We start from the raw sequence: 24,015 nt of genomic DNA on the forward strand, positions 1-24,015 counted from the left end.
AACCTTAGTTTTTAAATAAGAACATTTAAAAAATGCTTATTTGTTGGCATAGCAGCAATGACTTTATTTTGTGGATCTTTATTTACTTGATGTCAGTCTTAATGCATGTACTCTTTTTTCTTTTATATTTTTTTCATATTTTGGAAGTAAACTGTGCTATTTTAAAAGTCTCTCAGTGTTTTAATACTCCCTTAAAATAAATGTTCAGTGAATACTTGTTCCAGCGTCAGAGTATAGAATAAAACAAAATTTTTTTTAAAATTCTTGTCCTTTCCACCCCTTTTCCTCTTTGTGAAGTAGTTTAGAAACTCTATAATTTCCTTGCCTCCAAATGTTCAGGGTCTGGTTAATATGACCTGAAGTTATCTAATCAGATCATTGTTATTAAATTATACTTAACAGTATACATCATTTCTTCCAAGAAATATTTTTTGACAAAGTTAAATTATTCCAAGTACAGTTCATTGGCGGTTTTATTTTCTGAACCTTTACATATTTGAAATCTTTTTTTTTTTCTTTTTGTCTTCACAAAACTCATCTAGGTATAAAATTCCAATGATTCACAATCTTTGCTCAAGATTCTATGCCTTCTTCCCCATTTATTTATTTTTTGGTAAACCAAACTCAGTTTTATTCTTTTGCAAATAACTAAATTTTTGTTGTTTTGTTTGTGCCATCCTGGATGTTAGAATTTACTTTGTATCCTGTAATTCGGAATGTGTCCCATGAATTTGAATCTAATTGTACGCATCATTTTAGTTCCACACCATTCTGATTTTTGAAATTGATTTTTATTTTCTGCCTTCCATCTTTTTTCTTTCTTAAACAGAAAAGAAAAGCCCCTCTCCCAACTTCTGGCAATGCTGCCTGAATTTGCCTCCATGTTTCTTTCCCAGTTTCTGGCTTGTTACAGTTCTTTAGATGCTCCCTCCACCGGCCTTTTACTTGTAAAAGTAAAGTATGTGAATTTCTTACTTGCCTTCTATGGTTTGGGTCTGGAATGTTCAGCAGCTCATTCCCTTCTATCTTCAAAAAAAATTTACGAAGTAAACTCTGCTAACCAGGAGGCACAAACAACACAACAAAAATTTAGTTATTTGCAAAAGAATAAAAATGAGTTTGGTTTACCAAAAGATAAATCCACTGGCCATCAGTAGGACCCATTGGATGAAGATATGCATAAGGCTGAGGGCAGGTGGATGCCCAGTACCTTCCCAGCTCCGCTCAGCATCAAGTAGGGTGATCTGTCTGGAGGTGGGATCTTCTGTGTCTACAGCTCTCACAACTATGAAAAAGCAGACTGATTAGAATAAAACATAAGGAGCTGGGTTGTAGCTCAGCGGTGGAGCGCTCACCTAGCACGTGTGAGGCACTGGATTCCATCCTCATCACCATATAAAAATAAAATAAAGATATTGTACTCACCTAAAACTAAATAAATAAATAAATAAATAAAACATAAATAGCCAGCTATAAGCTACAGACCTGCATGCATATTGGTAAGGGTTCTTCCTATCTTTGTTCTACTGCTTTGAAGAAATTATACCTCCCAGGATGCTAGATGTGATCGTTGGTTCCCTCTCCTCTGACCACCATTTTCTTGGGCTTGCAGTAACTGAATGGATACAGCAAGGCAAACAGAAGGAAACAGTATACCTGACCACTTAAAAAAGCAGTTCAGGGCTAGGGATGTGGCTCAAGCGGTAGCGTGCTCGCCTGGCATGCGTGCGGTCCGGGTTCGATCCTCAGCACCACATACAAACAAAGATGTTGTGTCTGCCAAAAACTAAAAAGTAAATATTAAAAAAATTCTCTCTCTCTAAAAAAAAAAAAAAAAGCAGTTCAGACAAAAAGTTGCATACAAGTAGAGAGTAGAAAGGTGGTTACCAGAGGCTGGGGAGAGTGGAGGCAGGGATGGGGAGAGGTTGGCCAAGGGGGACTAAGTCATGGTTAGACAGGAGCAAGAAGCTCTGCTGCGCCATGCATAGTAGGGTGGCCACAGATAACAATGATATATAATGTCCATTTCAAAAAGCTAGACGAAAGGAGTTTGACTGTTTTCCCCACAAAGAAATGATAAATGTTTGAGGAGACAGAGATTCTTACCCTGACTTGCATCTATTGAACATTTGTTCAGGGAGCAGCAAGGGACAGACTCCCTTCCCTAGAACAGGGCTAAATGGAACCTGGCTACCCTGGCCCTCCAACTCATTTCCATGTGCCTCTGTGTTCCTCCCTGGTCTACAGTGTTCCCAGACTGTCTGTTCTCTGCACTACGTTATGCAAATCCCAGCCAGCCAGTATCCATAGAAACCAAATCTCCCATCTTCCCCAGCCTGCTCCCTGGCAAAGGAAACCCACCGGAGCAACACCCACAAACAAGGACAAACAACACCCCAGAGCAGGAAGGCTTCCCTTACCATCAGGCTCAGTCCTTACTGACCTGTCTTCCCACCCTCTGGTTACTATTGGAAGGAGCAGGTGGGACAGGCCAGGGCACAAAGTTCTGTTCTTTCTGAAATCCTGAAGGGAATATTAATAAGCTCAGTTTCTCCCATCACTAACGATTGTCTTTGTCCAATCCAAATCACTATCATTAAGATCACCTTCACTGGGCATGAGCCAGTATTTGACATCATCTTCATACAGCTACATGAACCATTTTGGAACATGACAACACAATTTCATTGTGCATGATACGATGACTAATTTTATGATTTGTAAAGATCTGCTCCTCTCTAGAATCTTCTGCTATGCCTAAAACATTATGACTCTTTTTCTCCAGGCTCAAAACAAGGCAAAGCCTCTGGTACCACACCCAGATTCTTAAAAGACTGTAGGCAGCTGTCTTCTCTTCTTTGGGATACACAGCTCTTGCCAATGACACGGGTTGACCTGGGGAAAAACATGCAAGTGTCCAAGTTGCCCTGTTTACAGAAGTTCAGTGCTCTACCAAAGCTTCACAGCTATGTGAGGACCAGGGCCAGGAGTAACGATAGTGAACTCAGCTGTTAATATTTGCCCAACTTCCAGAGTTTTACACACTTGCTCCCTTAAAGTCTATAACCACCTTAAGAGACAGGAACTCTTAGGTCTTTTCCACATGATGACACCAAGAGGCAGAGGGGCTGTCTCCCCCCAGGGTCACAGTGGTGGTCAGTTTGAACTCTGGGCGTCCAATACCATATCCAGCCTTTTAACCAATGGACACCTTTGGGAGGACAGAGATTTAAAAAAAACCTATGTTGAAGTCTTAGGTTTAAGGTTTCCATTTAGCTTTTCTCCTCTTGGTTTTAGACACCAATTATAATGCAATATTTAAACAAAAACCAAAATCCACCAATTGAACTGAGTGCATGAAAACATCCCAGACAAACCTCCCCCTTGAGAAGGGAAAACTATTTTAATAACGTGCTTGGAGTTTTCTCCTCGTGCTGGGTTGCTTACAGATACAGTATGGGACAATCTGCATTTTAATTATAGTGTGCTGGTCAGGGAGGGGCAGAATACTCTTGTAGGCTATGTGCCATACACAGAATCTCTCTGTAAAGATAAAAAACACTGATAGGAGGGACTGCCTACTAGGAGAGCTGAATGTGCAGAGGAATGAGATTGTTCTAGTACATTTTGTACCTTTGGGTTTATTGCCGTGTAAACAGATTAAATATACACAAGCACACATGTACGTGTGCACGCGCCACACACACACACACACACACACACACAAATTAAAGGCAAATTACTGCTTGCCTTTTTTTGTAAGTACATTCCAGGTCTGTATGTTTAACTCTGAAACCTATTTTTCTTGGTTACTACAACCACTTTTCCACGTTATTGAAACTTTTTCACAAATGTTAAGTTGTATAGACATACTCTTGTCAAAAATCTGAAGGAAAGTAAGCGTTCCCAACATAACTTCCACATCTCAGCTTCTCATTTTTCTTTGGGATTCTTCGTGATTGTGAATCATAATTTCAACATGCAGAACATTCCACTTGCTGAAGAATTAGCCAACAGTAATAAGCCTATACTAGGTTTAGGGTGGAATACTTGGCATTTTTCCAAAGTCTGCCTCACTGGATCCCTGAGAAGCCTGAGGCAGGTACTGTCACCCTCTTTCTACTTGCAGCAGATGTCCAAAAGCCTCAGGTAGCTTCTCCATCGCAGGGTTGGAATCTGGGTCCAGGATCCTGACCCTTGTTCCTTACCAAATGCTGCCAGTTGTTTTGTGGAGTAGTTGAGGACAGCTTGCCTGACCTGCAGGTCATATCTCTAAAAGGTTGCATGTTGATTAGTGACAGAGATATGTTCTGAGATGTGCACTCTTCAGCTACTTTGTCACTGTGAACATTGAGTGTGCTTACCAAACCTCGATGGCACAGCCTACTGCACATCTGGGCTGTGTGGTACAGCCCCCGCTCCAAGGCTGCAAACCTGTGTGCACGCTATTGCAGTGGCACAGTCGGCCACCGTGACACAGTACATATCTAAACACAGAGAAGGCATAGAAAGATGCTAATCAGAATTTTTCAGCCCCATTATTATCTTGCCCCTACTTTGTATTTATGACCCGTCATTGACATGATGCATCCACACAAGAACCACTTACAGTGGCCCGGGACATCCCTGGACCTAGGACAGCAAAGGTGATAATGATGTAGTCCCTACATTCAAGCAGAGAAGACAGGTGCCTTCCAGCAGGAGGGGCAACACGCAATAGCAGCCCAGGAACCCTGGGCAGGATCTATAACAACAGAGGCAAAGTGAGCAGAAGCCTACTGGGGAGAGTTCTGTTAATATCTAAGGTGTTGGGAACACTCCTGCCGGGCACCATCATTAACCATGGGGCTTACTAGACTGCCACTGTTTTGATAGTTAACCCAACAACAATCCCATTCTGCCAAAACTTCACCCTTCAGAAGCAAGAAGGAAGAAAATGGCTATTACACACTGAGTTATGACCACTGGTGATCATAACTGGTGCCAATGAGCAAGTTCAAGGAGCCAGGGGGAACTCTCCTGCTATTTGCCTTGGCACTCACAAGTCTGCTCCCCAGGATCCCATCTAAAGGGCACACAATTAGGGGTTAGGGAAGATCTGCAGATGAGGACATAAGCCCAGGCAGGTAAGAAGTGTGCCCTGAGACATCAGCACACAGGTGGTGCAGCAAATATAACCAGAATAGTCCGAGTAACCAACAGCAAGTCACTGTGATACAAATGGCCCTGTGAGTACCAGGCAGTGTGTGTGTGACAGCCTGGTGTGCCTGGAGCCATGTGAGATGGAGCCAGGACACCCAGTAGAACAGAGTCCAGCCACAGTGGGCTCCGAAAGCTGAATTGCAGAAATGCACACGAGCAGGTGAGGAGTGGGGGCCACTCTGGGTGGCCATTGGAGACCAAAGGATGGTGCATCTGGTGGCAGCACATAGATGGATTCAAAAGGAGAATAAGACAGGCAGTGTACAGTGGGCTGCTACCTCCAGGGTGGATGTCGGAATGAGGAGTAAAAGGCACAGGTGGGAGAGTATTCAAGGAAGACCCTTGGAGAGGGGCTTGCTGCCAACAGGATAGCCACCTTACCATGAGCATATCCAGAACCGAGGCCAGATGGTCTTAAGGGCAGTGTCAAAAGGAGGATTCCTAAGATCTGTAAGCAACCGAAAAAAAAAAAAAAAACACCAGACTGGACAATATCCAAATTAAAAAACTGGGGGTCTCAAAGGATGTCACCAAGAACGTGAATGGACACACCTAGAATGAAGAGGAAAGTTTATAAGTTCTATATCTGACAAAGGGACTAGTCTCTAGAATACATAGAGAACCCTTACAACTCAACAAAAAGACAACCCAGCTAAAAATGGGGAAAGGCTCTAAAGACAGTTCCCCCAAACAGATATACAAATGGCCAATAAGCGCATGAAAAAGCTACTAGGTATCAGCATCAAGGAAATGCAAATCAAAGCCAAAGCCATACCACTTCACCGTCACAGGAGGGCTAAGTCAGAACACAGATCACAGTGCTGACAAGGGTGCTGTGCACCCAGAATCCACACACACTGCTGGTGGGAGTCAAAGGCTGCATTGGAAAGCAGCTTGGCGGTTCCTCAAAAGGTTAAGAAGAGTCACCATAAGACACAGCATGTCTATGCCTAGGTGGACACCAAAGAGAAAGAGAGACAGATCCACAGAAAAATCTGTACACAGATGTTCCCAGCAGCACTACTCAAAGACCAACAAAACGTGGAAACAGGCCAAATACCCATCAATTGGCGAACAATAAAACACAGTACACCATTTCATACAACGGAATATTACAATAAGAATACATACGACAACATGGAAAAACTGGCTTTCAAGAACACCGAAAGAAATAATGTCAAAAGAAAAAGTACATCATTTTTATTTCTTTGAAAAGGAGACCTAGGCTATCCAAATTATCCTATATCTTAAAAAAAAAAAAAAAAAAACTCGTAACAGCTTGGGTGAAAATAGTTTTAAACGTTTATTCTAACCAACAAGTCAAGCTGATCATACAGAATCTGTACTTGACAGGTTAAACCCCAGCAGAGCACACACACTCACAACTGCTTGGTTCCCAAAGTGCCTAGAGCTTTTTTTTTTTTTTTTTTGGGGGGGGGAGGGGCGGGGGCTGAGAATCTGACACAAGTGAGCTCATTTGCCAACTGCCAAGCTGGCCCCAGTGGCATGTCACACCTGGTCCCTCCCCACTAGTTACATAACCAATGTGCACAACACACCTACAACCAGGACTCCTAATTGCTGTTTAGAACATCAGCTGTTATGAAGTGGGGAATCCAGGCTGGAATGTGCCCCTAACTATAACACGGTACCCACGGGACAGTGTCTCCTTCCATGTTGCCAGTTCCCAGGACACAGTGAGCTGGAAATTAGAAAGCATTTGCAGGCATGAGAAAGGAAAGGTGGAGGTTTATAGTGGAGAGGAAAACAGGAATGAAACCCAACAGGGAGCAAGCCGGATGAGGTCAGTGACACGCGGCAGTGAGGACGAGGGACACTGCCTTCCTTCTCACTGCACAGCACCTGTCTTCCGAACGGCCTCCCTCGGACCACACCCTTCCTTTCTTCCTAACTGGAAGGGGCACCTCTTCCCTTCCCTTCTCATACTTTCACCAGATGAACTCACCCCACAGTAATTATGGAAGGACACGGTCTTCTAGTCCCACTGTCTAGTGTACAGATGAGGAAAGTGAGGCCCAGCGAGGGAACAGGTGCACAGCATGATTTTAAGTTTGTTAAGTGCTCTGGAGCTCTTGGTTCAGAGATTAGCTCTTGATGTACAACCAGGTAAACCGGAGTTGATAGATAGGGATGGACAGCTTTGCCTCCTACCTTACAGGACCCCCAGGAAGATCCGTGCAAGTTTTAAATTAGTAACATAAAGCAGTAGCTAAGCTGAGCCCTGCACTGTTTGCTGAACTCCTGATGTTCCAGCACTGGAGTGACCGCAGCTCCTAAGTTAGCCAATCCCTAGACAGCCACCGGGCCTGAAGGCTGCCTGTCCCGTGAGTCCAGCAACCCAGACCATGGAATTTCACCACTTCCTGTAGCAGGCTCTCTGCCAAGTCAACATCTCCTGTCCTAATCATCCTAAGGCAGGTGCAAGAAACGAGGAGCCATCCTCACACGCCAGAACCCACTGCAACTACTCAAGACTGGTGAGCGTCCACCTGGTCTATGCTGCCCCACCCATTCCTTCCCAGGAAAACCACAGCACAGGCTTTGCCAGCACCTTCCCCTCTTTCCCTTTGCATCTTGACTGACCCTAGTGCTTTCCTGTGTGACTCCATGTGGCATGGCTGGGAAATGAGTGACAGACTCTTTCCAACAACAATCATCTCCTGATTAGTTGGTTTAACCATACCTGGAAAATAATAAAACCTACATTTTAAAACAGGCCTGTTCTGGAAGTAAACATTTTCTCCAGAAATTCTCAAATGAGGACTTAAAAATTCACACCCTGGGTAGAGCCTGGACCCAGTGAGGTACTTCCTGGATGGCTTTTAACTGAGCAGAGAAGGGACCAAAAATAAAGACGAGGCATAGGGCCTAGAGTCGCAGAAAAAGGCAAGACGGAATGGCAGAGGATGCTGGCACCTCATAAGAGAGTGGGCAGAGGTGCCAAGGCTGGGGGTGGGCTTCAGGAAGAGGCAGGAATAAAGCAGGCCCACGGCACAGCATCCAGCAGGCCTGGGCCAGTTCAGACGTCCAACTCTTCCTTTATAGTGATGCGCAAGGGGCAGATGCTCAAGGGCTCAGGGGGCCCATCACCCCGCGCACCCCCAAGGTAAAAGTAGGGCCGCACCTCCCCAAAGCGTGCATGGAAGGTGTACAGGTGGCAGTTATGTTCAGCATCATAGAAGGACAGCTCGCCCTCTTCGCACTCCAGCTCCACACGTAGGCGGCGCGGGATGGCCAGGACCAGGGGCGAGGTGGCCGGGTCCGAGGTCACACAGTGGTCCCCCTCCACACCCTGCGTGCGGCACAAGTACCAGAAGCCAGAGCGTGTGTCATGGTAGCAGCTGTGTGAGTGGCCTTCTGCACCTGTATCTGGCTGCACCCGCACCACACCCACCCGCCAGCTCTGCAGGTCACCCAGGGCCACCTCCCAAGCATGGGAGCCCTGAGAGAAGGTGCAGGAGCCCAGCAGGCAGGGTGCTGAGGAGAAGCGCTCTGGGTTTTCCACCTGCACGCGGTAGCCATGGTTGGTGACGCTGGTGAGGTCATCAGACACCGAGAGCCAGCCTGCTGCAGTGTTGGGATCGAAGCTGAAGGGCACTGAGGGCAGAAGGGGGACAGTCAGCAAACCTGATACTCTCCCACCTGCCACACCAGGTGGTGTCCCCAGGGCCCCAAAATGACCACCTCAGTTCTAGCTGCCCTGGGTTGATGGGAATCATGGGTTCAAATGTATCCGCCAAAAGGTATGTGGAAATCCTAGCCCCCACCCAGTGGCCCAGAATGTGCCTTTATTTGGAAATGGGCGTTACTATAAATACAGTTAAGACGAAGTCAGACTGGAGCAGGATGGAACTTGAACCCACCTTGACTGTGCCCTTATAAAAAGGGGAATGGAGACAACACGAGGGGAAAAGCCATGTGGCAGAGGGCAGAGGGTGAGGTGCTACAGCTGCAGGCCAAGGGCAGCCAGGTCTGCCAGCCAACACCAGAAGCTAGAAGAGACACAGAGGGTCCCTGCCACAGGTTTCAGAGGACCACAGCCCTGCTGTCACCTGAGCATGAGCATCTAGCCTTCACAACCATGAGAGAATGGGTTTCTGTCATTTAAGGCACCCCGTGTGTGGTCCTTTGGTGACCTTGGACGGAGAAGGCCTTTCATCATACACGTTACAGTTCTGAATAGAGGAAGTATTTCTCTTTCTGAAGAGGACAGAGGGTCAGGGCCTGTATAGGAAGGTGGTCTGCCAGGAGGGGCTGCAGCCATCAGGCAGGAGGGCGATGACCAGGGTCAAGGGCCTGCTGGGAGGCCAGTGGAGAGAATGGGCAGAGCCTGGCAGAGTGGAGCTTGGCAGCTCTGTGACAGCATGAAGTACCTTCCCTGGGCGCGAACACCTCCCTGCACCCCCTTACCAGACTTGATGGAACTGATCATCTTCTTCCACACGCGGTACTGCAGGGAGTCCAGGTACCGGCAGGGGTTGATGAGCATGCCGGGCTGGATGGGCTCTGGCTCCACGGTGCAGAAGAGCCTGTGGAAGGAGGACTGGGCATGGTGGGTGCAGTTGGGGCAAAGCACCTGGGCTGATCTGGGTTCACTGGAAATGGGCAACAGGCCTTGCTCCCTTGCCTCAGGCCTAGGTTTCCTGGCCGCCTTCCCCAAGACAAACCTGGATTGGTCCAGGAACCGACTGAGCTGCCACACCCTTCAGGATTCAGTAGGAGGGCTCATCCCGCCCCAGCTGGGAGAGATAGAAATAGGAGGTTCTCCAACACGGCTGCCATCCTTGTGGACAGAAATCACACTTACACATCTGCTTGTGGGATGTGTAACAAATTGGAAGGGACCTTAACAGTGCTCTACTCCAACAAAACCAAGAGGTCACAGTCCTTTGCTTGAGCACCTCTGGTGACAGGGAACTCACTACTTCCCCTACTTCCCAAAGCCCTCTCTTTTATCTTTGGACAGCTCAGACAGGGACATAGTTCTTAATTATTCATCCCAGAGAACCCAAAGCCATCAAGGCACACGAGTGTGCAGGACAAGGGCCGGTCCTGAAGCTCTCGAGGGAGGAGGCTGGTCAAGAAAGATGTCTAAATGTTAGGTGGCCACAGAGAAGCATGAGCAGATGCATGCTGCTCTCCCTCCCCTCACAGTGGCTAGAGACCCTCCATGCCAGCCAGAATTGGAGAGCCTCAAAGAAAGGTCTCTCCATCTGGCAGTCCCCACCACTCCCTGCAGATCCCACCAGCTGGCTGCATTACCTGCCTGGCCCTGGAGCCACTGGATTTTGCACCTTTGGTGTTTCTGCCTGCTCTTCCCCTCCCCTCTACCAGACTTGGCAACTTACCGGCGCTTTCGGCTCTTGTGTTTCTGAAAGACACAGACACAGAAAAAGCATGATAAGTTTCTGACCTCAAGAGGAACCATGCATCCCATGTTCATGGATCAGAAGACTTAATATTGTTAAGACGTCCATTCTCCTCAAGCTGATCTAGGTATTCAGCAGAATTCCTTTCAAAATCCCAGGCACTTTCTTTGTAGAAACTGACTCTAAATTTCATATGGAAATTCAAGGAACCCCAAAGAGCCAAATAATCTTTAAAAAGAAGAGTAAAGTTGGAGGACTCACACTCCCCAATTTCACAGCTTATTATAGAGGAACAGTAGTCAAGACAGTGCAAGACTAACATGTGGGCAGACGGGGAGATCAATGGAAGGAACAGAACTGAAAGTCCAGAAGTAAACCCTCACATTCACTGTTAGCCAATTATCTATGAGGGCAGCAAAATCATTTAAGAGAGGAATGGTCTTTCCAACAAATTGTAAAAATTGTTAAAGTACACACTAACATGTCAAAGAATAAAGGTGGACCCTAACTTTATGCCATATTTTAAAAAATGACATAAAATACATCAAAGGCCTAAATATAGAGCTAAACCTGAGAAAGAACTTGTGCCTAGAACACAAAGAATTTTTAGAACTGACAAGGAAACGACCTAATTAAAAAATGGATAAAAAAGTAGAATTGATACTTCTCCAAAGAAGACCTACAAATGACCAATAAGCACATGAAAAGATGCTAAATATCGTTAGCCATCATGAAATGTAAATCAAAATAATGAGATAATGAGATACCACTTCAAACTCAATGGTATGGCTACTTATAATATATATATATATATATATATATATATATATATATAAAGAGTTGGCAAGGATGTAGAGAAAGTAGAATCATTTTTCACCGCTGATGGGAATATAAAACAGTGCACTTGCACTTGCCGGCCCCATCACAGAACGCGGCGGCCGCGCTCCTCACCATGAGAAAAGAGACATCGTCTTCCTTCAGTTCCATCTGCAGCCGCTCGATCTCCTGGGCCAGCACCTCCGTCTCTTCTGTGAGTTGCTTCATCTTCTCATCGGCCAGGAGCTGCTTCTGCCTGGTCTCCTGGGCCACAGCGTCCAGAATAGCCTGCTCCTCCACCCTCAGGAACTCACGGAGCTTGTCGAACTCCTGCCGGATGCGACCTTCCAGCCACGCAGCCTCCACCTGCAGCAGAGAGCAGAGTCAGTGACTCAGACCTGGGGAGCCTCTGCTATCCCCAAGCTGGTGACCTTCAGACTTTCAGAAAGAATCCTATGTAGAACCCTAGAGATGAAGCATCGATGCAAGACTTGACTAGCACAAATTTATAAGTTTAAATTTCAAATGGGAGGGCATAGAAGCTGTTTTGATAACTTTTTAGAAATCACTGGTCAAGCACGGTGGTGCACGCCTGTAGTCCCAGTGATTTGGAACACTGAGGCAGGAGGGTTTCAAGTTCAAGACCAGCCTCAGCAACTCAACAAGGCCCTAAGCAGCTTAGTGAGACCCTCTTTAAAAAAAAGAAAAAGAAATCACTGCTTTTTGATGATAACCCTAGTCCTGCAACCTCCTCACACACAACAGTCTGTATCTCATTTGGGTTCTCAATAGCATGAAAAACCCTGTGTGACAGAAGTGAATTATTTCAAATAGCAACAATTTTTAAAACTTGTTTGCCTTCAAATCTTTTGCCCTTAAATATGTCTGATCCAGAGGTTTACTAAAACAGTGGGAAGTATTTAACACTCAATCATAAAAATGTGGACATTCTAAATCATAATCACAAAAAATATTAAGAAAATGAGACCCAAACCATACAAATACTCAGAGAAAAAGCAAAGAAATACTTCTTGCCTGAGAATAAGAAAGAAATTGCTTAGCATAATATGAAACAAAAAAGACTCAAACAATGAGATAAATGAATGTATATAAAAGATAAGCTTTAAATGGCAAGACCTTATAAGCAGGGTTAAATACATGCATGTAATTCCAAAATGACTACTGTATAAATGACCCCCCCCCCCGCAAAAAAAATACCCCTGAAAATAATTCATTGAAAAAGAAATGACAAACTGGGAAAAATGTTTGCAATATATTCAACAAACTAGTATTAGTCTTAATATACAAAGCACTCCAAAAATCCAATGGGAGAAAAGACAAATATTCCAAGAACAAAAAAAGGATATGAATTGGTGTTCACATCATTCACAGAAGAAATCTATACTGTGAAAAGATGGGCAAATGAGAACAGACCTCCTAAGAAGAGTTGACTCTACTGATTCTTCTCACACAGGACAAGAAAGGATGGAGCAAAGAGGAAAATTCGGCAAGAGCCGAGGCAACTCTAGCCACTGTCACACTGGGAGGGACAGCCTCATGGTAAAGGGGTAAACGACAGAATATATACTCAGTGACTTGGATTCAAAGAATTTAATGGGAAAAGCACCCATCCAGCTAGAACTCTGGAGGCCTCAACCTGACCACCTTAAGAACCCTGGCCTCCACAAGAAGCCTAAGAGCTCTCTGCTGCCTGGCACAGAGAGATGGATGCACCCCCCTTTCCCCCAGTCCAGCCCCACACCCACAAATGTAGGTATTCTGATCATGGAAATGTACAGGGAAGCATTCCCCTGGTGAGCCAACTCCCGGGGGGTAACAGGCACCTTGTTTCCCACCTTTAGAATGCCCAGCAATCTCTCTTAGGATCTAGTAATATAGCTAATATATGTGCAATATCTAGCTGGTATGGCAATGCTCTGAGAAGCCTCTGTGTTAGAGGCTCATCAAACCTCGACCTTGATTGCAGGACCTTGATTGCAGGCACATCGTTCCTAGGAACTTATTTGCTAGATAACTACAATGTTTCACCAAGCTCTGCTGCTCCTGGAGCTGCCCACCTAACAGTAACTTCAGACAATGGACCTTCTTGAGAACTGCACAAAGCTCCTACATTGCATACTATAACTGTGAAATTTAACTGCAGAATAAGCAACCTTACTGATACTCTAAACAATAATGTAGTTATGGTACTAATGACCAAACATAACCTATTGGTATAAATAAACATGGCCACTTGGACACCTTCCCTGCCTCTGCACCTCGTCTCTGTGTCTCCCTTTATTATTTCTTTACACACAAAACCAACCAAACAGCTTTGGCCATGACGACATGGGTTACAGGGCAGAAATGAAGCCTGATGACTCCATGACAGCACCAGAAGAACACCACAAACGGTGTCCTCCAGCAACGGCAAGCTGCAATCTCATTTGTGGACTGGAATCTCGGTCTGTACTCATGGCTCTGACCTAAGATGATCAAATGGTGCCACTCTGTCAAGTCAGCTTCTTGGTCTCCAAAACATGACAAACGTTGAATGGCCTCTCTCTGTGGGCACTCAGATGCATTACCTTATCTCAAAGTTTCAAAAAATCCTAGGAAGAGGGAATTTCTTTCTACAGGTGAGTGCATGAGTTTGGTGGGGGCCGAGGGATCTTCGTGTAGACACAGGGTTGGATTTCCAAGGTCAGCCTGCAGCTTACTACCCTGGCCTCTGTATTTCACAGCCCCGACTCCTGCTCTGCTCCTCCAGCTTGGGACAGGCTGGTTTCTGACTGTCTCACTGACCCTGGCTCTGGTCTCTCACCTTCTGAGAGATGACTGCTTCTAGTAATTACCACTCAGCTGCACTCATCTCAGCCACAGCTGACACACCTGGTTTGGGCTGCTGCGCACTACAATGCCTGAGTGGCCAAGGACTGGGCTCAGGGAAGCCTCCTAATATCTAGCCATGGAACCAGCCACAAGCTCATTACTGGTCCCCTACAGGTGCCCAGAACTTCCAGACATTGGGAATGTGCTCACTTTCCTTGTATTTTGATGAGAGGGGGACAAACTAGAAAACAAGATAATGAAGTGTCTTGAAGAAAATGAGGGAGACTAAAGCAGGGTAAAAGGGAAGGGCTAGTCTGGGTAGCAGCAGGGAAAGCTTCCCAAGGGATGTGTAAGCTGAAATTTTAAAGGCATCTTTGACTATAGGGCCAGGGGAACAGCTTTAGCTCATTTAAGGGACAGAGAAGGCCACAGAAGTGGCAGAAGCACAGAGCACCAAGCCACAGAACAGCAGATGAACTTGGGGCAGGCAAGGGGCAGACGACAGCCTTGGCCATGGGAAGGAGTCTGGACCGCAGTCTGGGGCACGGAACTACACCAGGCGATTTTAAGCAGAGGAATGGCACAGCGATGTGCTTTTCCAAAAGACCACTGGAGTGCTCGGAGAGTGGAAAGAACAGAACAAAGAACAGAAAACCAAGAGCAGAAGCAGGGAGCAGGCCAGGAAGGAGGCGCAGCAATGCAGGTGGAGTTCGATGGACATGTATGGTTCAGAGACAGGGAACAGGGCTGTGGTGGAGTGGACACGGGCACTGAAAGGACACCAGGAATCACAGGAGCCCAGTTGGCGGGGGCCTGCACGGAGTGAATGGTGAAATGCAGCACACACTGAGGTTATTCTTAAATGACAGTGCAATGGCACGGGTGGCTTCTTAGGCCATGCCTGTGCTGCTGGTGTGCCATGCCCAGGTCTTCAGTGAGGCAGTGTAGCCCAGACAGCAGCTGAGAGCAAGGCTGTATGAGACTTCCAAGTCCACAGCTAGCCCATGGGCGGCATCAACAGAGCCAAGGCCAACCCTCCCCTGCTTCTCCGTGGCTGCACGCTGGGTCCAAGCACTCACCTGATTGTGCTTGGCGATGGCCTCGTAGGAGCGTCGCATGGCCCAGAAGGCCTTGGCTTTCTCCCGCAGCGTGTACTCCATGTTTCTACACTTGGCCTGATGTGGGGAATGAGAAGAAGGCAGGGAGGCAAATTAGGACTGGAGGCCAGACAGGGAGGACAAACACCACATTTATAACTGGAATTCCACATTGACAAGAGCATGAAAACAGCATTTACTAAACTGGTCCATGCCAAGCCCTTGGGGCACAGCTGAATGTTAGTCCTGATCTCAAATAATTTCTTTATAATGCTAAGGGCCCTCAGTGTCCTGTAGCCCAGTTCCTTTGTCCTATGCCTGGTACAGGGAACAGGACTGAGGAGGTAGAGGTGCCTGTTGTCTCTCAAGCTGGCCATAATACAGCACAGAAGGGTATCCTGCTCAGCCTGGGACTGGTCCAGGCTGAGCTCTGAGTCCCTGAGCTGTGGGGATAAGACAGGGGGAGGGACCACAGGCTCCCTTTGAAATTTCCCAGACTGTACTGGTCTGAAGTCACTAACCTTAGGGGATCTGACCTGACCCCCTTATTTCCCATCAAATGAAGTTATTTCCCATAAGGCCTTCTCTAAACACTTCCCTCCAGACCCCTCCTTCTCCTGACATTCTCATATTGCTTAGATCACGTGACAGACTTTAATTATCAAATTCAAATATTTATCTCTTCAGTAGTTTTTGTTTTTTAAATTTTAATTATTGCTTCTGATCTTTCTGGACTCCCTGAAGAACACTGTGAATTTTAGGTTGGATTTCTACCTTTTCATCTACATTGTGAGAAACCTTTTCATATATTTTCTTTTGGAAAAATAGTAAATATTCTAATAATAATAATCTAATATTACTAATATTAGATTAATTCTAATAAAAATAATAATGATTCTAATAATAGTACTGGTAAATTACCATCACCATTTATGGAGCACCTACATGTAGCAGGGACAGTGCTAATTACTTAATACCAGTTTCCTACCCGATAAGAGAGATATCACTATGGAGCTCATGGGTTGACAAATCAGTGCATGTCAAGGGCTGAGAAGCGGGCAGGCACACAGTATGTGCTGCAAGGTCTAGCTCTTAGTACCAATAAGTGCCACTTGTGAGCCAAGAGATTTAATTCTCCTATCAGATGTTTCAGGTTTCTTAATGTACAGCATAAATGCTAAGACAACCTCATCTAGATCTCATCCTTATCCAACTCCAATTTGTTTTCCAGATCTTTCTTCCCCCTTGATATGCAGACTCATCACACAATAGGTGTTTACCATGGTGCCTACTGCTAGGACCTCTTCATTCAGGAGCCACAGTGGGCAATTGAGACTCCCTCTCTGCAGGGGGCGCAGGCTTAACAAAGAGGCAATGAACATCCTCTGTTGCAACTAGGGATCTGCCAGGCTTGAATTGAAAACTGAGGACCCAGAAAGTAGTGAGCAGTTAGGAAAGGGCAGAAAGAACTAGAAGGGGAATGTCTTAGTCCATTTTCTGTTTGCAGTAATACAACAGCATAGGATAAACTATTAGGAAACCGGCTGATTCTGGCTCAGAGTTCTGAGCTGAGACTTAGGGCCATGTCTGGTGATAGTCTTCCAGGATAGCTGAGTTCCAGTATGGGTGAGGGCATCACACAGCGGGAAACAGGAAGTGCATGTGAATCCTGTTTCTTCCCCTCTCATAAAGCCACTAGGATGGTGGGGGCTCTGACACTCCTATCTAATCCTACTCAAAGGCTCCACCTTTAAACACCAGTCACATTAAGTTTCTACCCTCTTAATACCTTGCAATGAAGATTAAATGTCAACCTGAGTATTTGGAGAGGATGAACCACATGCAAACCATGGTGGGGAGACCTCTGAAGGTGGCTAAGAGTAATTGGAATCCCTCGGTTGATACTTCTCAGGCTAATTCTGAGAAGGTAGCCCCGGGCAGGGGACCAAGGCTTCAGGACCTACGTCAAAGTCCAGAGGCATGTATAAGAAAGGGGTCCAGACAAGGCAGTTAGAGGCCTGGGCCTCCGAGGGAGTTTGGAGTGGGTCTGGTATTAAAAACACTAAACTTGAGTTCTGACCCAAGAATTTTTCCATGTTTACCCCAAAGCTGCAAGAAGTGCATGAATTTTCCCAAGTTTCCATTTTCTCATTAATAAATGTAACTATCTTCACAGTCCCCTGGAAGGGTCTGTGTTTGAGTATTTTGTGGATTTGCAAGTAGTCTAAGAGAATTCTTGTCAGTGTTTTCATTGAATGAGGAACCAAAAAAACCCAAGGTAAGCCCATCCTGAGTCACCTCATACACAGTGTGACACATGCTCTTGGTTCCTACAACATCAGCACCAGCATACGTAAATGTGTTCATGATTACCAGGCACTAGTCTGTATGAGTGTCATGGTCTTGGCCTGTCGAGGGAAGAGCAATACACTCAGCAGGTAGAGGGTGTATGGCTGCTGTAAGCTGGCCAACCATGTGCATCGCCTGAGTTTGAGTTTCTGAGTTCTTCAAAAAGGGAAGCTTTGACTCCTGAATGAAGCCAGCACTTGGAACACAGTAAAGAGAATCAATCAAAAGGATCTCTGCCAAGAGTAGAGATTTAGTTTCAGCAAAATAAAATCTTGTAATTAATATTTTAACTGGAATTGTATAGATCCTAATTTTTCTTAGACTTAATCTGGCAACTTCCTTTGGTTTATTGCATATCTGTGATATAGGCAAGAGCAATTTATATGTTTTGTGTTTGTGTGCACCTACGTGGTAACATATTTAAGCCACAATGTTGGAACACTTTTTCCGTTAAGAAGAGCAAGCACGTTGTTCAGATTTGAGAAACACTGCGCTCCAGGACTTCCTAAGGTCCCCCAAGCACTTGTGTTCTTTCTAGAGCTCTGTTTAAACATTTCCGTTATATTCCAAAATCTCCTAAGTCCTTCTGGTCATATCTCACTGTACTGAGGACACCAGGCAAACTCTTTAACATGCCCTTGGATGCCCTGTGGGATCTGTCCCAAACTTCTTCATTCCTCATGTAGAATGTCCTTCGGTCACTGCAGGCCCCACCCAATGCCCCCAGTACTGCTACTGGCCTTCCCTTACTCCTCTGGGCCTTCAGGTCTTGTGAAATCAGTTCTTCAGAGGCTCCTTCCCATGCCTCAACAGATGAAAAAAGCAGGCTTTCCTCTTAGAGTGTCCCATCTTTCACTGAAACTTCAATTATTAGTGAGAGTATTCAACTGTGCCTGTCAACTTCATCCAGGCAGGATCTCTAGAACTGGACTGTATTCTGCTGGACACACTGTGCCCAGCACATTGCACGTGTTCAACCTATCTACTCTCCGCACATTGACAATGATCAACAGCCACCCAGATGCCTGCTTATCCAAACACAGTTGGCTGCCCACAGCTCTGGGAACAGAGCACCAGCAGCACTGAGAAGGCTCTCTCAAAACCCATGACCAGAGTAGGGACCAAACTAGGCCCAGGGGAAGTCTAGCTACTAGCTCTGTGACTTCGGCAGTTACTTAAACTGAGACTGTCTTTATACTGTACCTCATTACACTGTAAGATAGGGATAACGCTACTACCTGTAGCAAGCTGAAATGCCCCGCAACCCTGCAAAGCCCAAGTTCTAATCACTACAACCGTGAATGTTATGGCAAAAGGGATTCTGCAGATGACGGAATTAAGGATCTTGATACAGGGAGATTCCTCTGGATCATCTGAGTGGGTCCACTGTAATCACGAGGGCCTTATGAGAGAGGTGGTAGTCAGCCAAGGAAGGCAATAAGATAACTGAAGCAGAAGTCAGAGTCATGCTCCCTAAAGATGGAGAAGACAAGGAAACATGTTCTCCCCTGAAACCTCCAAAAGGAATGCAGCTGTGTAGACAGCTTGAATTTGGGCCTTCTGACCTCTAGAACTACAATCAACTTATGCTTAGATGGTGGCCAAAGTGATCTTTTTTCTAAAACATACTATCTCATCACAACCCCCGTCTGAGAATCCCACAGGGCTCCCCACAGCCAGCAGGGCTTTTGACCTAGCTCCTTCTCACATGGCAGTGGGATGGGAGGGGGGATCCCACACTGCTCCCCCCAGAACCACCACGCATGTCCAACCATGCAGAACCATGTCTTGTCTACTAACTCCTGACTTCCCCTCTAAAACATGAACTTCATAAGAAAAGGGGCTATCTCAGGGACCTGGGCACCCAGAACAGGTTCTGGCACACAGGAGGCCCTCAGCTGACTCATGTTTGTCTGGTAAATGAATGAGTCGCACCCTGCTTCAGGCGGCCCTGGACTAGACCATTCCCTGCCTCTCAGGCATCACCCTGAGGGCCCACTGGCCTGACACAAGGCTCCATCTGCATCTCCATCCCCTTGTAACCACTGATACTCTCTAGGTGTCTGGAAAGTCAGGTTTCCTCACTTCCAGACCCTTTCAGACACTACTGTCTCTGCCACATACCCTCACTCCTTCCCCTGGCTAATACCTCCACAGCCCTCAGGTCTCTCCTGGAAGCTCCCTGAGGGTGAGAATTCTCTATCTCATCTCCTGCAGCTCTTCTAGGACCTAGCAGGGCAAGACATCTGCTAATTAAGAAAGCTGTCATGGAACCTCATGCTTCCTGGCCCCAGGTTCACTACTCTTGAATCCTGGCTTGGGGCTTGGCTCCAACCTGGGGAGAGTCTGTGAGTGTTCCTGGCCTTGACTCCTGTCCATCTCCTGATCTGCAGCTCTGCCAGCCCCATGAGAATTAGTCACACCTTGACTCATGGTCCCACTACCTAGACCCCAGTTCCCAGTGAGCCCAGCACTTTCTTCATCTGTCTCAAATCAGTATCTAACACTTCTGCCAGTGGGAGTGCATAGGAGTCACCGGGTTACTCAATCAAACATGCATAATGATGGCACTCCTGAGTTCTCTTTTACTTGTCTATGCCAAAATGTGTGTGGAACTATAACAAACTTAAAATTATTCCTCAATAAAGGCACTGCAAAGAAAGGAGAGGGGGTGTGTGGAGTACCTCCTTCTGGACACAGTCAGCTTCCTGCCAGCTAACCAGTGTTCTCCAAACTGTTGGTCTGGTACATGCATTAGTAGGTGATAAAACAAATTTACTGCTTCTTTCCTTTTTGAGTGCTGGGGATGGGAGCCAGGACCTCACACACGCAAAAGCTCTACCACTGAGCCACATCCCCAGCTCCAAATTTTAGTGTTTTCACATTGTGTAACTTCTTCCAGAGTACAATGGGCATTTCCAGAATTTTACTTTTATTTTTTTACTATTGATACATATATATGGGTGATGTAGGGTGCGACTCATTCATTCACAGACAAACGTGCCGAAAACGAACGTGTTTCTAAGGGCTAAAGTCTAAATATTTCTGAAAAATTCTTAGCTAGGTTAACCCTTATTTCCTAATCACTTTTTCCTTTCTATAACAAAGACTTCTCCACATTACTTTTACCCTGTAAGTTGTTCCCTGGTTTACAGCTATTGGAACTCTACGCGTTAAGATGCTAAAAGAATGATAGAGAATCAACCAGTGGGCCTGAGCCAAGGGCCTCTCCCCGCAGTTACACAAACTTTGGGATCAGCTGAGGACGGTGACTGAGCTGCGGAAACCTTAAGGCTCTACCTCCCTTGCCAGGTCCTGGGCTCCTCTCCCACTTCTAAACTGAGGGTTCGTGGGCGTTTACCCACACTGGTGCAGCTCAGAGGGACCTGGCCACCGCCGCTGGCTGGACCAGGCCGCTCAGAAAGGGGCGGGGCTGCCTGGAGAAGGTCGCTGACCCTGTCTCCCACTTCCTGCTTGCACTCTCTGACCCATCCTGGGCCGGCCTTGAAGAAGGCAGACCCAACAGATGACCACATTCGCGGTGGGGGTCTTGAGGAAGCCCCAAAGCTGGAGCCGGGAGCCCGGGAGGCCTGAGCACGCGCAGCGCTAGCAGGCTGGAGGGCGGAGCCCGGGTGCAGGGATGCGGTCCAGCCCCGGCCACCACGAGTGCGCTGGATCACTGGGCGCTCACCGCCACTCTTACCCGAAAGTCGTGGGCAGTGTCCTTCACTGGCTGCATGCGATGTCCCCGGTGGCGGGGGTCGGCCTGGCATGAGCAACAGAGCAGCTCCTTGTCCTCGAGGCAGAAGAGACTCAACTGGCCGCGGTGCAAGCGGCAGAGGCGCGGGGATCGCGGGCCTGTCCAGCGCGCGCCCTCGGCCTCCTCGCGCAGCAGCTTCTCGACCAGGTTGTTCAGGGTGTGGTTGGTGCGCAGGTCGGCGGGCGACGCCCGGTCCTTGCACACCGGGCAGGTGGGCGCCACTTGCACTTCCCAGCAGCGGCTCACGCACCCGCGGCAGAAGTTGTGGCCACAGTGCAGCGTCACCGCATCGCGGAAGGGGTCGTAGCAGACGGCGCAGAGCAGCTCCTCTTTGAAGGAGCGGGAAGGCCCGGGGGACGCGGCGGGCCCGGGCTCCATGACCCATGAGCTGCGGGATCCGGTACCCGTAACTTTGGCTGGCGTCCCACCCACCCGCCAAGCAGCCGACTGCGGGGCGGTAGGCGGTGCCCAACCCCTTCCTCTCGCGGCGGTGAGCGGCGGCGGCGCTGGCCAATCGCGAGTGGCGTGCTCGGCTGGTTCCGCCCCACTTCCTGTTTGCGCGTGAAGGCGGGAAGAGCCGGTCGGGCTGCGGAGCTGGTTGTAGCCGCCCTCTGCCGACGGGCGCGTCCCCTAGCCGCGCTGCGCTGCGCGCCCTAGTGTCACTGGACGCCTGCGTCCTTATTGAAGTGGGAAATGAAGTCTAGGAACCCCTTCCTTAACCGAGTCATGGAAACCTCTGGCCCGCGACATGGGAGACACCCGGGATCCTGACTTGGTTCCAAAGTCGTGGCTGGGTCTTAAAGCAGCTTCCGTGGGCTCGCGCTTAGAGTGGCGGTGCCTTCATAAAGGCCTGTCACTCAAGCCCTCGTCCATCACTTCTTTTTGGCCAGTCTTCTGGCCTGGAGGCAGCAGGCGAGGAAAGCGGGTGGTGGGAAGACCTCTGAGAAGACGTGGTTCTTGCTCCGGGGTTGAGTGAGTCTAGTGTTTCAGGATGTGTCTGCTTGTGAGGAAAATGACTGCAACTTACCTCGTCCCTATGAAGTGTGAGGCTGAAAGTGAGGTAGTGTGGAGCGTGCTCCTGACATCAGGCTGGTCTCCCTTAAAGCAAAGGAATAAAAGACTTCTTTGAACCAGAATCCAAGCTGAATTCCTGCCGGGTTTGCCGGGCTGAGCCCCTGCGATTCCCCTTTCCTGCATCAGTGTGATTATTTTGCAGCTTTCTCGTGTAGGATACTGTTCACATGCGGTGCTTCTATTCCTGGTTTCTGCTGAGAAACGAATCTTGGTGTTGGGCATCTGTATGTCTTGAGAGCAGAGGCACTGTCTGAATTTTCCAAGGATGTTTCTATGGTGAACAACTTTGGAGGACAGACATAATTTCTCGTCCGGACAAAGTTCTGGCAGAAGTCGTCCCCATTATAGATTCCAGTTTCCTAAAATTGGGAATTTCTCTTCTGTAATGCAACCTACTGGGGCCCTCATCACAAAGACTTGTGGGAATTGAGGCTCAGGAAATTGGCCCAGTAACAATGCTGACTACACTTACTGCTGTTAAGAATTGTCCTTTGTCTCTGACCCAGTGGACTCATCTCCTACCATCGTTCATGAATCTGTAGCAAGCTAACTGCTTGCAAGTAGGATAAAATTTCAAACCCTTTACAGTTCTAGATAATTTTCTTCCAAATTTTTTCAGAATAGCCCTTTCCTCATAGGGAATGCACATCACTAATTGTCATTGCCTTCAGTATTTCTTATATGTGATCTATATTCACCTGGGGAGCTTTGTACATGGAGATTCCCAGACCCCATTTCATCCTTCTTACCTGTCTTGGCCAGGAATCTGCATTTTCATGTGATCACCATGTAATTTTCAAGCACACTAAAGTTTGAGAGTCATTGTTCTAGATCTTCTCACCCAACAAGTTGTCAGGTGTCCAGTGATGGTTAGTGGTTCAAAACTGAATCTTAGGGCCTGGGGTTGTGGCTGTGCAGTGGAGTGCTCGCCTAGCACTTGTGAGGCCCTGGGCTCGATCTTTTAGCACCACATAAAAATAAATAAATAAAAATATTGTGTCCAACTAAAAAATAAATATTTTTTTTTAAAAAAATGAATCTTAGAAGCAATATCTAAAGAAAGCCACAAGATGGGGCTGATAATCCTGTACTACATTTACCTCCCTGGAAAATGCTGTCATTTTCTTTCATTGTGTCCTTTTACCACGTGTGCCACTTGTTCTGTGAAACTATCTATATTGCTATCTGTGGGTTTCATTCTGTTCTTATATGATTTTCTTTGTTTTGTTGCTATTTTTCTCAGATTCTGAGTGGGACCACAAATCAAAACAAAGATGTAGAGTAGAAATTAACACGTACCTTTTTAACTAAAAATCAAAAGTTAACACTAGAGCAATGAGGTTCGCCAGTCCTTTTGGAAATAGGGAAGGGTTATATTCCAAGACTCTAGCACTAGCCAGGGAGGGACATGACCTAGGGCATATATTTTACTTTTCTGATTTCCTTTTCCTTAACTGTATAAGGAAAGGTAGCATTAATTGCTCCAAGTGTATAC

The 24,015-nt window shown here is 46.9% G+C and overlaps 1 protein-coding gene across 5 annotated transcripts; it reads right to left on the reverse strand.

Moving 5' to 3' along the window:
* Positions 1-431: 431 nt before the first annotated feature.
* On the reverse strand, positions 432-23,610 carry TRIM35 (tripartite motif containing 35). 5 transcript variants are annotated; one of them, XR_014019199.1, is made up of 8 exons: positions 21,390-23,605; positions 15,320-15,415; positions 11,544-11,774; positions 10,572-10,594; positions 9,634-9,752; positions 8,348-8,820; positions 1,129-1,285; positions 441-1,026 (listed from the first exon to the last, which is right to left on the reverse strand). XR_014019199.1 is itself a non-coding variant. In XM_081269904.1 (7 exons), the coding sequence occupies exons 1-7, from the start codon at positions 21,822-21,824 to the stop codon at positions 1,280-1,282; spliced, it is 1,383 nt and encodes a 460-aa protein (XP_081126030.1). In that variant the 5' UTR covers positions 21,825-23,605; the 3' UTR covers positions 432-1,279. The 5 variants fall into 5 exon arrangements, 4 of the variants coding, with proteins under 4 accessions (XP_081126030.1, XP_081126031.1, XP_081126028.1 ...); XM_081269904.1 differs by having other exon boundaries at positions 432-1,285; XM_081269905.1 differs by lacking the exons at positions 441-1,026; positions 1,129-1,285 and having other exon boundaries at positions 6,464-8,515; positions 8,729-8,820; positions 21,390-23,198.
* Between the last annotated feature and the right edge of the window lie 405 nt (positions 23,611-24,015).

Source organism: Spermophilus citellus, assembly GCF_964194105.1.
Source record: "Spermophilus citellus genome assembly, chromosome: 16".
In the NCBI taxonomy this organism is placed as follows: Eukaryota; Metazoa; Chordata; class Mammalia; order Rodentia; family Sciuridae; genus Spermophilus; species Spermophilus citellus.